General features: G+C 39.8%; 1 protein-coding gene across 13 annotated transcripts in view; it reads left to right on the top strand.

Annotated features, from left to right (window-relative positions):
• PATJ (PATJ crumbs cell polarity complex component) overlaps nt 1-14,659 on the top strand; it is a 305,718-nt gene that overhangs the window by 258,972 nt on the left and 32,087 nt on the right. For 10 of the 13 annotated variants that reach the window (XM_059689351.1, XM_059689345.1, XM_059689341.1 and 7 more), the window contains 4 exons: nt 1,764-1,847; nt 7,649-7,842; nt 9,909-10,056; nt 11,300-11,386. In XM_059689351.1, the coding sequence (XP_059545334.1) occupies nt 1,764-1,847; nt 7,649-7,842; nt 9,909-10,056; nt 11,300-11,386 (513 nt within the window). Of the gene's footprint in view, nt 1-1,763; nt 1,848-7,648; nt 7,843-9,908; nt 10,057-11,299; nt 11,387-14,659 lie in introns of those variants that run through there. The other 3 variants (XR_009451967.1, XM_059689344.1, XR_009451968.1) reach the window with 3 other exon arrangements.

The following is a 14,659-nucleotide window of genomic DNA, read 5'->3' as shown; positions in this document are numbered from 1 at the left end:
GAAAAAGTATCCTTGAGTGAGGATTAAAAAAAAATTGTGTAGGAACCTTCTTTTTTTAAGGAGTAGATTGGTTGGATTTATTTTCCTGTCTTGTTTATGATATTTTTTCAAGAAATATTTCATTTCTTCATTTACTTAATGTCAATGTAATTCTAATTCTGAAGCTCCATACTTCTGGACTAAAGTGTAATTCAACCCAGTCATTTTGGCAGCTCATGAACTCTCAGAGTTCCTGTTTCTCCAAAAGCTCCCAGACTTGGATAGGCCCCTGCGGACACTGTCATCAGTCCACCCTGGTAATCATCAAGCCCATAGGTGCCCAAGCCTGCATGATCTCTTCAAGACTAGAAGTACCAGAAGTCCTGCAGCTTCTAAGCCCCCATGCTTCTGACATAGAACTTCTTTCAAGATGGATCATTATACCTCAAGCCTGACCCCCCTTGACCATTGCCTGCGGGTTCTTGAACCTTGTGTGTGTTCTGGGGGATTGGGAAGCAGAGAATGGGAGGGCACCAGGCAGTGCAAGGATTCAATCCTCACTTCTCATGGAACCCACAGATCTCTGTTTCTAGTCTCCTCTCAAAAGCTCTTTTCTTCTCCCAGCGGCCTTCTAAGACACGTAGCATAGTCCATTCAACAACATCTGTTCAGTCAGTTTTATAAACAACAGAAAGAACCAACGACCTGGTTGCTTCCATTTTCAGCTCCACAAAAATACCCAAGACAAGAAATTTCAAAGCTTACCTACTTGCTCGATATGAAGGAGAAAAATTGTGTGAATAAACTCCATTGAATATTTTTAAAATAGTCTCCCCAAAACATAAATTTGGGGTGTATACTAGTAGATGTAAATTGGCTGGAGGGATCCTGATGAAACCATTGATGGTGGTTGTCTCTAGGGAGTGTCTCCGAGGGCCTGGTGTGGGAGGCATTCTTCTTCAGTGTTTGTTTGTTTTTTGTTTTTTGTTTTGTTTTTTGTTTTGTTTTGTTTTGTCCTTCAGTGTTTACTGTGATATTTCTTGAGTCCTTTATGGTACATGTTATTTTTATGGTGATAAAAATTTTAAGATGATCAATTTGAAAATATACAAATTATTTTTTAAATTCATTAACTATGAAACCCTGTCCTCAACCAGAGCTTACCTCCTTAGATACTGTCCTCATTTTATGACTCAGAGTTCCTGACTCAGAGTTCAGGAGTTAATTTGCCCAAAATTCTAGTGGCAGAGTCAGGATTCGAACCTATAGGTGTTTTACACTTAAGAGCATGAATGCTCTTTCCCTTACTCCATGCTCTGTCCAGGGCCAGTTCATTCCACTAAGTTCTTTTCTTTAATTGCCCAAGTAATGAGGCCTGACAACCCCCATTCATCAGGCCACACATATATGCCAAATCCTTGAATACCAATAAATACCTGAAACCATGTTTCAAAATATACCATAAAATATAAATAAGAATGACACATAGTTCACCTCAAGTTCCTACACAGCAGCAATGTTCAGAGTTTACAGTAAAACACATGGGGGAAGTTTAACTTGAAATATTAGGCAAAGCCAGGCCTAAAGGAATGAAATAATAAGCTTAGGAAAAATTAATTATACCTCTGCATATGTCATAACTGTGTATTTTGTTTATCTTTAGGTCAAATAAAATATCACATTATTAGCAAATAGCAAGTTATGGATTGCTGCCTATGGGTTGGTGGTTTGTTTAAGGAAGCATTTGTGGTTGTTGAAAATTAATAAGAATTTATCTTTTATAGGATGCTATAGTTATACATGAAGTCTATGAGGAAGGAGCAGCGGCCAGAGATGGAAGACTTTGGGCTGGTGACCAGATATTAGAGGTATATGATTATGAATTTTATTTTGTACCAACACAAGGTTCTTTACTAACCTTAACCCACAAAATCCATTTTATATATTTGCTATCTTCTACTCCACTATATCCTCAATTATTTCTCTCCCATTTAAGAAAGCATGTACTTATTTTTTCCTGTTTTTCATGCACACTGAATAAGTATCATTAGAATCATGACAGATTATAAATCTAAATCTTTCTGTGAAAACATTTTTTTAATTCAAGGGAAAAGTACTATTTATGGTTCCCTAATCTTAATGTCAAATGAGACTATGTAGTATTACAATTAGATTTTTTTTTTTGCCTCTCTATTATACCTTCCTAAATTCCCTCCTAAAAGTGCATATACATAAACATGCACACCTGACATTTTAAAGACTTTGCTGTAGCTGTAAGTAATATTTTCTTATTCCTAATAAATCTTGAAGTCAAATGGAGGCCCATGCCTTGCCACGTTTGTTTTCTAGTTGGTGGAAATGTAGAACCTTTTCCCGTTAGGTGGCATCTGGTACTTATTAAGAACTGAAATGCTTAACTTGCCTCTTTCAAATGGACTCACATTTAGCAAAGGGTTAAAGCCTATTAAAAAGTGCCAAGGCAGGCAGTGTCTGAGAAGGGGAACGGATGAGTGGAAGTCAATGCCCGGCGTCCTGGTAGGTGGAACTAAAGAGCTTTTTCAATGGTGTGAAACCTGTAGGCAACATTTATTTCTTCCATTGGATGAATTTAATTGAATAGTTAGCATTTTATGGCGGGCATGTGCATTTTTGCTTTGCAACTTTAATATTTACGACATTATGAATGACATCAGAGCATTTTATTTTTCCCTTTGGTGGTTCAAGTCTGCCTCCCAAGATGAAACCAGAGATATAATTAAGGGCAGAAAATATAGGCAAGAAGGAGTTAAAAGAGGCCAGGCTGACTACAAATTAAATTCAGGGCAAGTTATAGGATTTCTCTGCAGGCCTTTACTATGCTTTATCATTGGATTAGGACGTATTCCCAGTACATTCATTTAAGGTACAAGTGTATGAGGTTAGAAAAATAAGTGAGGCCTCTTTGGGAATTGGCTTAACTGTGTTAGCATACAACACCATTTTGTAATGGTCAGGAGTTTGGGGGTGGATTTTCTAATTAACAGGTTGTACCATAATTAGTTTTATAATTGAATAAATCGAATATTCAGAAGAGTACAGATGCCTACATGCCTTGATACCTATATGATTGTAAGCCCACAGATTATTCTATAATGGCTTATATGTGTATTATCCTGATTAAGGCAATGGTTGCATAGGTATAAAATCATATAAATTCAGACTATAAATTGTACACTTTAAATATGTATTATTTATTTTATAACAGTTATACCTCAATAAAAATTTTTAACCATATCTATTTGTATTGAATAGACCCTCAGCTATAGCTGCCCTGTTCTATAAAGTGTATTCACGTACAGGTGAACATTCAAGACAGGTTGGCATGAAAAAAGCGAATTTAAGTAGAAGGAGAATTTATAAGGTCAAATAAACCATGTCCTTGCATCTAGCCAAATTATTGTAACCAATAAGAATGAGTGGTCTACACTTTTCATTAAAGATGGACAGGATAGGATCTAGTCCACAATAGCACATCATATATTTAGTTAAGAAAGATAGCTCTTGTCTAGCCAGCATGGCTCAATGGTTGAGCATAGACCTATGAACCATGAGGTCATGGTTCGATTTTTGGTCTAGGCACATGCCCAGGTTTTGGGCTTGATCCCCAGTTGGGAGTGTGCAGGAGATGGCTGATCAATGATTCTCATCATTGATGTTTCTATCTTTCTCTTCCTCTCCCTTCCTCTATGAAATCAATAAAATTCTATTTTTTTTTTTTTTAAAAAAAGAAAGTTAGCTCTCAGTTTGGTCTAGTAACATGTTTCCTTTCTTAACAGCTATAGACACACTTTTGAATTTGTTCGGATTGCGGTTGCTGTGTGCAGATGCACAGTAATGCATAATCAGGTTGGGCTGCAGGTTACCAGGAGAAGACAGGCAGCTTTGGTGTGCTATATTTCGAGACGATGAAGCAAGGCAACTCTACGCTGGTGCTTTTTCCCAACAATGGCCTTTCTGTTCATGAGGGTCCTCTGCATTGTGCGTGCTGGCCTACCATGGTTTACAGATTCTGTGGGCTTAGATCAGGGGTGGGCAAACTTTTTGACTCGAGGGCCACAATGGGTTCTTAAACTGGACCGGAGGGCCGGAACAAAAGCATGGATGGAGTGTTTGTGTGAACTAATATAAATTCAAAGTAAACATCATTACATAAAAGGGTACGGTCTTTTTTTTCAATAGTTTTATTCATTTCAAACGGGCCGGATCCGGCCCGCGGGCCGTAGTTTGCCCACGGCTGGCTTAGATTCTGAGTCATATTATCCTCATGTTAAACATAGGACATGCCAGATTTTGCTTACAAAGATATAGTCAAATAACTTTTTTGCATGGAAAAATTTATGATTCTATGATTAGCATGGACTATCTTCTTTCTGGCTGTCATTTTAGGGTCATTTCTTCTTTCTACTTTACCTCTTCTTGCACTATTCTCTGCTATTTGTGCAGGTAAGAGCAGAAAGAGTAGAAAGCTAATGCCTGGTTTTCCCTGTGGAAAAAAATAATGAGGATTATTCTTCCCTTCTAAAGCAATGGTTCACCCACCTGCCCACCTGCCCATCCTACCCACAGGGTGTGATACAGTCATTGACAACTGGGGCTTCTGATGGCCCTTCCACTCAAATAAGGAGCCCTGCTATTACCACCGCTATCCCTCTGCACGCAAGGCTCTGAATAATGCATAGAGTGCTCTGTAAGGCACTTCAGGTCATACATCACTCCGCAACACTCTAGCCACACAGCATGTTTCTCTTATGAGTGGTGTGCATTTAGTGGTGTCTCTTGATAAGCAGAGGAGGAAATGAAAACTGAACTTGGAGCAGATCGCTTTGATTTGAGCAGACATCTCAAAGCTGGAATTTAGTATAAATTGCTTTTGTAGTGGTAGAGTTTAATGACAATGCTTTTAATTAAAAGTTTAATTGTTAGGGTCCTTCGGAAGGTATTTTAGAGGGCTTAAGGAATTCTCCTTCGACCCATGAAGGTAATTTTTTTTTAACTGAGTAGCAGAAGTGGTCTTGTGTGCCATCTGTTGGAATACACGGAAATAATCAGCTCAGCCCACATTTTCCAGAAACATTGCTTTCCCCTTTGTTCTTCGGGTTTTACTTCAACAATTCACGGGCCTACCATGACAGGGAAGGCGGGTGCTGAGAGGAAACAGCTCTGACTGCCCTTACCTCAGTTCCCTGTACAATGTCAGCTTCTAACATATGGAGCTTATCCAGCCCTGTGCGAATGCATTGCAGGAGTTGTTCCATCGAATCCTCACAACACTGAGCAAATATTAGTATCATTATCATCTCCAATTCATAGATGACACTGGTGAAGCTTAGCATGAGTAATCTACATAAGGTTCCACATAATAAGTTGAATCAGCACTCAAACTGAAGTCCAGCTATATCCAAAACCCATGCGTAGGTAGCCACTGTCATTCTGGGTATAGTTCATCTGAGTACCAGATTACGAGAAAAGAAACAGTAGCTTGAAACTTAGGCTCTTAAACATTTTCTTGGCTGATAGAATCAGCTTTAAGTAACAGCTCAAAACTCACCTTCCCTGAGAAGAGCTCATTTCTCTTTTCTCCCTTTTTTGTCACCATTCTTTTTTTTTAATGTATTTTATTGATTTTTTACAGAGAGGAAGGAAGAAGGATAGAGAGTTAGAAACATCGATGAGAGAGAAGCATTGATCAGCTGCCTCCTGAACACTCCCTACTGGGGATGTGCCCACAACCAAGGTACATGCCCTTGACCGGAATCGAACCTGGGACCTTTCAGTCCACAAGCCGACGCTCTATCCACTGAGCCAAACCGGTTAGGGCTGTCACCATTCTTTATGACAAGAGTCCTTAGTCTTTGGAATGTTAGAATTGGAAAAAGCCTCAGATCAGCCCCTCACTGTACAAAGGAAGGAATAGAGGTCAACAGGTAGACGTGACCTGCCCAGGACACACAGGGATGGACCAGATTACAGTGGTCACCAACTGGTGGTCCTCAGACCACTGGTGGTCCATGAGGTCCGAAAGGTTGGCAACTGCTGGTTTAAGGAAACCTTTGGAGCAATGGTCGCCAACTGGTGGTCCATGGACCACTGGTGCTCCATGAGGTCTGAAAGGTTGGTGACTGCTAGACCAGAACACAGTAGAACCAGCATCGTGAGGGAACTCTTCCATTGTGCCACCCTCCTGGCCATGTATGGCCTGGACCCATCCTTCCCTGCGTTTTGCTTTTCCTACCTGTGACCTTGAGGGAGTGGCCATGACTCCCTTCCTTTGAATCCTGGGCTATTCTGCTTCTCAATTCCTCCCTTGTGTCAAATTTCACTAACCAGCATCAGTCCTTGGCTTTCTCTGTGGCAAGGTGCTCCAGTAACCCATTCTAAGAGTAAATTTTGAGGCAGCATTGGTAGAAACTAGAAAGATAGTCAGTTTCTGATTTTGGCTCCTCCACCTGTTCACTCTGCAACCTTGATTAAGTCACTTAACCTCTCCATGCCTCAGTTTCCTTATCTGTAATAAGGTAATAATGTTTATTTCAGAAAGTTAGTATAAGGATTAAAAAGAGTAAATATTCATGAAGGGCTAATACACAAATTTTTTAAGTAAAAAATAAGTTAGCTGTGATCTCCATTTAGCAGACAAGGAAACAGAGGTTCCATGACTTTTGCCAGAAGTAGAGCCAGAAATAGGCTTACTCAGCACTATTTTCAGGACAGTTTGCTATCTCCCGTGTGGTTCTATCTGTGCTTACTCAGATCCAGATTCAAATGAATGGACTTCAGCAGGTCTTAGACTCTCTTTAAAATACTGGTCCCTCGTTTCCTCCAGCCTGTTCTGAAGTACATGTGACTCAGCAGTTAAAAGTGAGGATGTCAAATTCAGTGAGGAAACTGAGTCTAAAAGCACTGACCTCTCTGGCTGGTGTGGCTCAGTTGGTTAAGTATCAGTCCATGCACTGAAAGGCACTGAATGATCGCTAGGTTTGATTCCCAGTTGGGGCACATACCCTCCTTTCCTCTCTCTCTAAAAAAAATCAATAAAAAATACGTTCTTTTAAAAAAAATGCAGATCAGCCGAAACCGGTTTGGCTCAGTGGATAGAGCGTCGGCCTGCGGACTGAAAGGTCCCAGGTTCGATTCCGGTCAAGGGCATGTACCTGGGTTGTGGGCACATCCCCAGTGGGGAGTGTGCAGGAAGCAGCTGATGGATGTTTCTCTCTCATCGATGTTTCTAACTCTCTATCCCTCTTTCTTCCTCTCTGTAAAAAATCAATAAAATATATTTAAAAAAATAAATAAATAAAATAAAAAAATAAAAATAAAAAAAATGCTGATCAAACACTAATATTTATTTTCCCTTTGACCTTAGTTAAATGAGCCAGTTCATCCTCTCTCTCTCTCTCTCTCTCTCTCTCTCTTCCATGGTAAAGTTCACAGGTATGCAAAGTTGTATGATCATGTATACTAACCCACCCTCCATGCTTATTTGGGGTGGGAGAGTATAAGGGTCACCTCCTTTTTAATGGATAGAAATTTCTAGAGGTTTTTCACGGATTGGATCAAGGCGCTCCAGCAGACAGAGCAGGGTGAGAGGCCTCTGCTGTCACCAGCTCATCTTGGATGCCTGTTGTTCCAGGTTAATGGGGTTGATCTGAGGAACGCCAGCCACGAGGAAGCCATCACGGCCCTGAGGCACACCCCCCAGAAGGTGCGACTGGTGGTGTACAGAGATGAGACACACTACAGGGACGAGGAGAACCTGGAGTTTTTCCCTGTAGATCTGCAGAAGAAGGCTGGCAGAGGACTGGGCCTGAGCATCGTTGGGAAACGGTAAAAAAAAAAAAAAAGTGCTATGCAGATCAGGATGGACTGGCCTCTTTCCTTCAGGGTTCTAGGGACTAATGCCTATAAACACTGAAAGATAGCCCTAGCCAGTTTGGCTCAGTGGATAGGGCGTTGGCCTGTAGACTTAAGGGTCCCAGGTTCGATTCCAATCAAGGGCACATGTGCGGACTCGATCCCCAGTGGAGGGTGTGCAGGAGGCAGCCAATCAATGATTCTCTCTCAATATTGATGTTTCTATCTCTCTCTTCCTCTCCCTTCTTCTCTGAAATCAATTTAAAAAAAACACTGAAAGATAAAACCTAGTATAAACTGATGATTTCTAAAATTAGCATATTTATGAATACTTGAACAACATAGGTCATATTTCTGAGCAAGATCTTACTGCCAAAAAATGTCATAGCAAGAGAAAACTCTAACCTCAATCAACCAGACTGTCAGGCTTATACTCTTATCAAGCATGAACAATTAGCACATTTCTTTCAATTTATAGTCTTTTAGATCTCAAGCTTAAAGGGGTTAATTAAAACAATGATACCCAAGAAGCAGCTAATATCAAGAGAGAGATTTATGTAATCTTGGGTTAAGAAAATTACTCTGCCATGTTAATTTCATACTGTTACTAAAACTAGTTGAGGGGTTACTAAAACTAGCTGAGTAGACACACTTGAGGGACACAAATTCTTCATCACAATAGTTTTCTGTTAAGAAACATGTCCCCAATAGTTTGCACCAAAAATATAGTATATATAATATCACATGCCCTCATAGACCTTTGATGACTAGCCTAGTGCTTTTTTCAAACAGGCCAAGCTACTATTAAAATAAAAATATTAACTACTAAATGCATTACAAAACAAAAAAGCTGAGATTTGTATATCTAAACAAAATCAATGCACTTGTGGGTGCAGAACAACTAGAATACATGTTGAACTTTGCTTTCTTGTTGTGACATATACATGGACTTGGGAAATTCCACTAAGAATAATGGTTTTTACGTTATTGTCTCATAGTAGATTGATGAAATAATCATCATACACCACCAATATTTCAGATTGAGTTTTTAAAGGAACATTCACATTCCTTAGCACAAAAAGTTCCATTGTAAAGGCTCAGATATGTAAACTCTCAAAATTCATAATTCTTTGACTAGCAATTCTACAACTAGGAATTTATCCTAAATATATGCTTGTAGATATGTTATTTGTTGCACCTTGTTTGCAATAGCTAAAGAATGGAAATGACCTCTGTATAATCCATAGTTTACTGATAAGTGAAATTAAGGAACATTCATAGGATAATATGCAGCCATAAAATCCAATGAGGAAGCACAAAGTGCCAATAAAGATCAATTGCCAAAGTGTATTCAGTAAAAAAAAAAAAAAAAAAATTAAAGAAAACTGGAGGTAAAAAAGAATGTATGTGCATGTATATCCATTCACACACACACACACACACATGTATTATACCCACATGCACTTGCTTGTGTGTACACAGCAGGTCTCCTAGAGATACCCAAGAAATGGTAACATTGGTTCCCTATAAGAAGGGAACTTGGGCACTAGGGAATAGAGGTGAGAGGGAAACTTTTTAAGGTCAGCCCTTTTTAATCTCTTGAATTTTGAGACATCTATTTATTTATTCATCAAATAAATATAAATAAAACCTTGAAATATATTGTCCAGAAAGGGGTGTGTGAGTCTAGAAATAGATCAGATGCTAATAACTGAACTGATCTCTCTAAGGAAATAACATTTTAAGAATACTTAACTCCACTTTTTAAAGTTAATTTCCATTTCATTTCACTAAAATTATCCTCTTGCAGAAATTATGCCCTTGGGCCAATAAAAGTGAACATTACAATAGGCAGCATAAATAGGCATAATCTATTTAAAGGGTGAGCACTCTGAGGTTTTTCACTGGATCAGATGGCTTTGAAGGGCCCTTCTTCCAAGCTTTAGGACTCAGTGAATCAATATAGAATGTTAGTAATCTCAAATTTAATAAAGGAATATTAAGTTGTGCTAACATCCACTGTTTTATGCTATTCACAGAAATGGAAACGGAGTGTTTATTTCTGACATCGTGAAAGGTGGAGCCGCAGACCTTGACGGGAGATTGATTCGGGGAGATCAGATCTTATCTGTGAATGGGGAAGACATGAGAAATGCCTCACAGGAGACAGTGGCCACCGTCCTCAAGGTGAGTCCCTGGGCCGCTTCCTGCCCAGCTCACAGCTGAAGTCCAGCGGAAGCCGGACTAATCTAGTGTGGTTATCAATGGGGTGAATGTTATGGTGACTCTCCTTTTTACTAGAGTGTAATCTCTGATTATTTTCACCAGCCAGGAATAGCTTTAAAAGAAAACTCATGAAAGGAAGAGAAAGAGAGAGAGAGAGAGAAAGGAGGGAGGGAGGGAAGGAGGGAAGGAGGGAAGGAGGAAGGAAGGAAGGAAGGAAGGAAGGAAGGAAGGAAGGAAGGAAGGAAGGAAGGAAGGAAGGAAGGAAGGAAGGAAGGAAGGAAGGAAGGGCAAGCAAGGTATTATATTGACTAGCAGACTTGAGGAGAACCCTATGTTGGTATTTTTAAACTATATTTTCATAATTGTGAGAATTCCAAGTATCCATAATTGTCCTCTAAATGAATGCATTTGATGAGATGGGCTCTCCTGGGGTCAGAAAATTCATCCTCCTCCCTCTAGGGCTATGTCAGGGAGCATATTTACCGTGAATTCATCAAACCCAGCTTTCCTCACTTGAGGAATGTTAAAGATTATCTAGACCAATTTCTCCATTTCACAAGTGGAGTTTGAAAGGTAGAACGGCATGGCCAAGGTCACAGTGCTGTGCTTCCGTGGTTTTGCTACGACCCAAGCTGTCTCTCTTCGCTTCCAAGTATCTCTGCCACATGGACCCTCCTCCTTTAGAAGAAACTGGTTAATAAAAAATCTTACAAATTTCCATTCAACTATAACCAGGTGCATGTTATTCTGTTTTACAAATAGCCATGGAAGCTTTTTCGAAGGCAAATGAATTTTGTTTATTTTTAAATCCTGATTTCCTGATATCCACTCTCCGTTATCACTCAAGAGGATTTGTATTTGTGGATTACCCCCGCCTTTGTTTTCTCTGTCTTCCTTTTCACCCCTTTTGCTTAGTTATTTCATTGCTCACAGACCCTTTTATTACAAGAGCAGGGAGGGGAATTGAAATGTAACCCTTTTAACACATTTAAACAAGTCATGAAATCCTGAGAGGAATACCATTGAGTTGATAAATTTTTGCTATTTGGTGTGATTCTTTTGGTTACTGAATTTCCTTTTTTCATCTTGCCTTCATCACCCATTTACAAGTCTTGGCTGCAGAGATGAGTGGAGGCTCTGATATGGTCATTTAGGACGTAAATGCTACTGTTTTTCACTTCTGTCCTTTTCTTGTGTTCCCAAGTGTGCGCAAGGGCTTGTGCAGCTGGAGATTGGAAGACTCCGAGCTGGTTCCTGGGCTGCCTCAAGGAAGATATCACAGAACAGCCAGGTGGTTGATGGCTTCCCGTCAGACTGACACACTCACCTGTCCCCTCTGAGAGAAGGTTTCCCATTTCATAAGTGGGGAAATACTGTGTAATATGCAGTATTACAATAATATGTAATATACAGCATATTCACAATACCAAGTTCAGTGTATTTTTATGTGCCTGAAATAAAAAATGAAAGGTGGGATGGAAATTCATTAATCCCTAGATTTTTCTCTCTATTATTGCCTGCAAATGTTTTCTTAGGACTACTTTTCTCCCGCCCTATTAGTTCTGTATTGCCTATGCATGCATGTAACACAGCTGTGTTTATTTAAAAAAAAAAAAAAAAAAAAAAGAAGCAACATCTGGTGGCAATTTGACCCTCATTAGCACAACATTGTTCTATTCATTCAATTAAATATTGCTATAAAGTTAACTTGTGAATAGCCACTCACACATGCTGAGGGCAATTAATGGCATACTCCTAGGGGAGTGAAATGTGAGGGTTTCCCCTGTGGGAAGGAGGCCTTAATGGGTGACATTTTGTGGGTTTGCAAACATCTTATGTTTATTTGCCAGGCTGATGTAAGTGCCACTTTTTTAAAAAAACAAAGTGTATTTCACTGTGGTTGTTTTTTTCATTGTAATGGCTGAAAAAAATCAAGATGGCAGACTATTTTTTAGTCCCTTTGGTATATAATAAAACTATAGAAACTTACATGCTACCCCCAAGTCCCCTTTGTGGGTTATAGATGGGCCTTTGTTTTGAGGTTAAAAGCATGAGTTTTGGTCCCCTCTCTGGTTGCTTTAGACCTAAAGCCTGTCCAAGACCTTTGTTCAGAAGACTTGGATTTTGTGATTAGCACACAGGTGCTTCCGGAATGCTGTTAGCTGTCTTCTTTGCCTCGCTTGTGTTAGAAAATGGGTGAAGAAAAATACTCTTGTTCAGATAGTATCACATACTAGCTGGCTTGTCTAAAAGAATCCTCAAAGCAGTCAAACCCAATAACGTCATGTTAAGTTTAGAACTCTTTTCTTTATTTCTGGCCTAGATATTGGGCAGCAAATATCACGTGTCCTAAAAGATACAGTGCTGCAGTGGGATTCCAGGAGTGAAAGGCTGGTGATGATTCTAACTTGTGTCAACAGTGGGAACATGAGATGCAAAAAAATAGTTGTCTCTGCTCTTCCTTAATGGAAGATTCATTTGTTGAGTGATTTCATTAAAGCCTCAGTATACAAGGGGTTAGAATGCAGAATGAACAATACTGGAGATGAAATGTTTCTTTCTGGGGCGTACATGAGAGCTACAAAGAAGAGGTTCCCTCGGGTCTCACTCCGAAAGGAGTTTCTTAAGATGGAAAGAGGGAGAAGGCATCCCAGGTAGAGGGAGTAGCATATGCAAAGGTACAAAGGGTACAAGGAATTCCAGAGTTTTAAGAAAAGTTTGGACTGACAGGTGAGGTGATAGGTAGAACTGGGTTTCTGTCCTTGAGGAATGTGTATTGAGCATCTTAGTGATTGATAAAGTTCACACTCAGGTTTAAATACAGAACAAAAAATGTAGAAGCTCTATCATTAAATGGCAACCACCGCCCTAACTGGTTTGGCTCAGTGGATAGAGCGTCGGCCTGTGGACTGAAAGGTCCCAGGTTCGATTCCGCTCAAGGGCACCTTGGTTGCGGGCACATCCCCAGTAGCAAGTGTGCAGGAGGCAGCTAATCGATGTTTCTCTCTCATCGATGTTTCTAACTCTCTATCCCTCTCCCTTCCTCTCTGTAAAAAAATCAATAAAAAATATATATATTTTTTTTAAATGGCAACCACCATTACCATTTATTTGGTATATAAATGTGAGCTGTCATTTTTTGGAAACCTGGAACAAAGTATCAAATACTTCTATCTAACCTTCTTGCACAGAGTTTTTATTTCAAAGGGTAGAAGTTTAATTCGGTCTTAAGAAAAAAACAGTAAATCTAGTTTATCCTTACTTTGTCCTTAAAATTATGGCTGAGATGATGTGAGAGTTTGCACTGGTGTTTGGCTAATTGGAAGAACCTTGACTGTGAAAAGGAAGCATCCTTCATCATAAGTTCAAGACCAGCCCATGACCCAGATGGAGAAAAAGAAGAACCCATTCCCAAACATCTTCATCTGTAGGCCCAGGACCCTCTAGGACAGGGGTGGGCAAACTTTTTGACTCGAGGGCCACAATGGGTTCTTAAACTGGACCGCAGGGCCGGAACAAAAGCATGGATGGAGTGTTTGTGTGGACTAATATAAATTCAAAGTAAACATCATTACATAAAAGGGTACGGTCTTTTTTTTTTTTTTTTAGTTTTATTCATTTTAAACGGGCCGGATCCAGCCCGCGGGCCGTAGTTTGCCCACGGCTGCTCTAGGAGCACAGATTTCTTTCTGGGCATTTATAAGCTATGGTGATAGAGGCCTTGGTTTGAGGGCCAAGGAGAATTTTAACTTGTTAACTTGGCCTAGAGAAAGTGGGATCATTAAGAGAGATCTTCTAGCCTTAGGGCCACGAAGCCACTTTTTAAAAAAGGTCTTTTCCACTCTGGGCATGTGGCTCAGTTGGTTGGAACATCATCCCATACACCTGCAAAGGATTGCAGTTTCGAGTCCCAGTCAGGGCACATACCTAGGTTGCAGATTCAACCCCTGGTTGGGGCACATATGGGAGGCAACTGATGGATGTTTCTCTCCCTTCCTCTCTCTCTCTAAATATCAGTAAAAACATATCCTCAGGTGAGGGTTAAAAAATAAGATGAAATAAAATAAACTGTCTTTTCCCACTAACCAGAAAAGAGTATCTACTCTGTAGAAGAAAGTGTGTAATGGAAAAGAGAAATCTTTTCCTCAGATACCTGAGGGAACACTGCCAGGAGAAGTCCATATTTATAAAGGCCTTGGGAAGCACATTTTTTAGGCAAAAGTTACTTATTATACTTACTCAATTCTAAGTATTATCTATTACCATTGATTTAAATCATATCTTTTCAGGGAAATATCAAAATACTCCTTAATATGTATTCATTGTGAAGTGTGCTTATGTCTATAATTTATTTTGAAATGAACTTAAAAAAAAATTGAGTGATGAATAGGTGAATGGATATGGGAAAAGGACAATATATCAAAACTAGAGGCCTGGTGCATGAAATTCATGCACTCGGGGGTCTAAGCAGTTAGTCAGACATCCTTAGTGCTGCTGTGGGGGCAGGAGAGGCTCCCACCACTGTCACTGTGCTGGCCAGCCTTGAGCCGGCTTCTGGCTGAGC

This window comes from Myotis daubentonii, chromosome 3 (assembly GCF_963259705.1).
Source record: "Myotis daubentonii chromosome 3, mMyoDau2.1, whole genome shotgun sequence".
NCBI classification, from domain to species: Eukaryota; Metazoa; Chordata; class Mammalia; order Chiroptera; family Vespertilionidae; genus Myotis; species Myotis daubentonii.
Note: the sequence above shows the minus strand (reverse complement) of the source record. Positions and strands in the feature narration are given on the sequence as shown.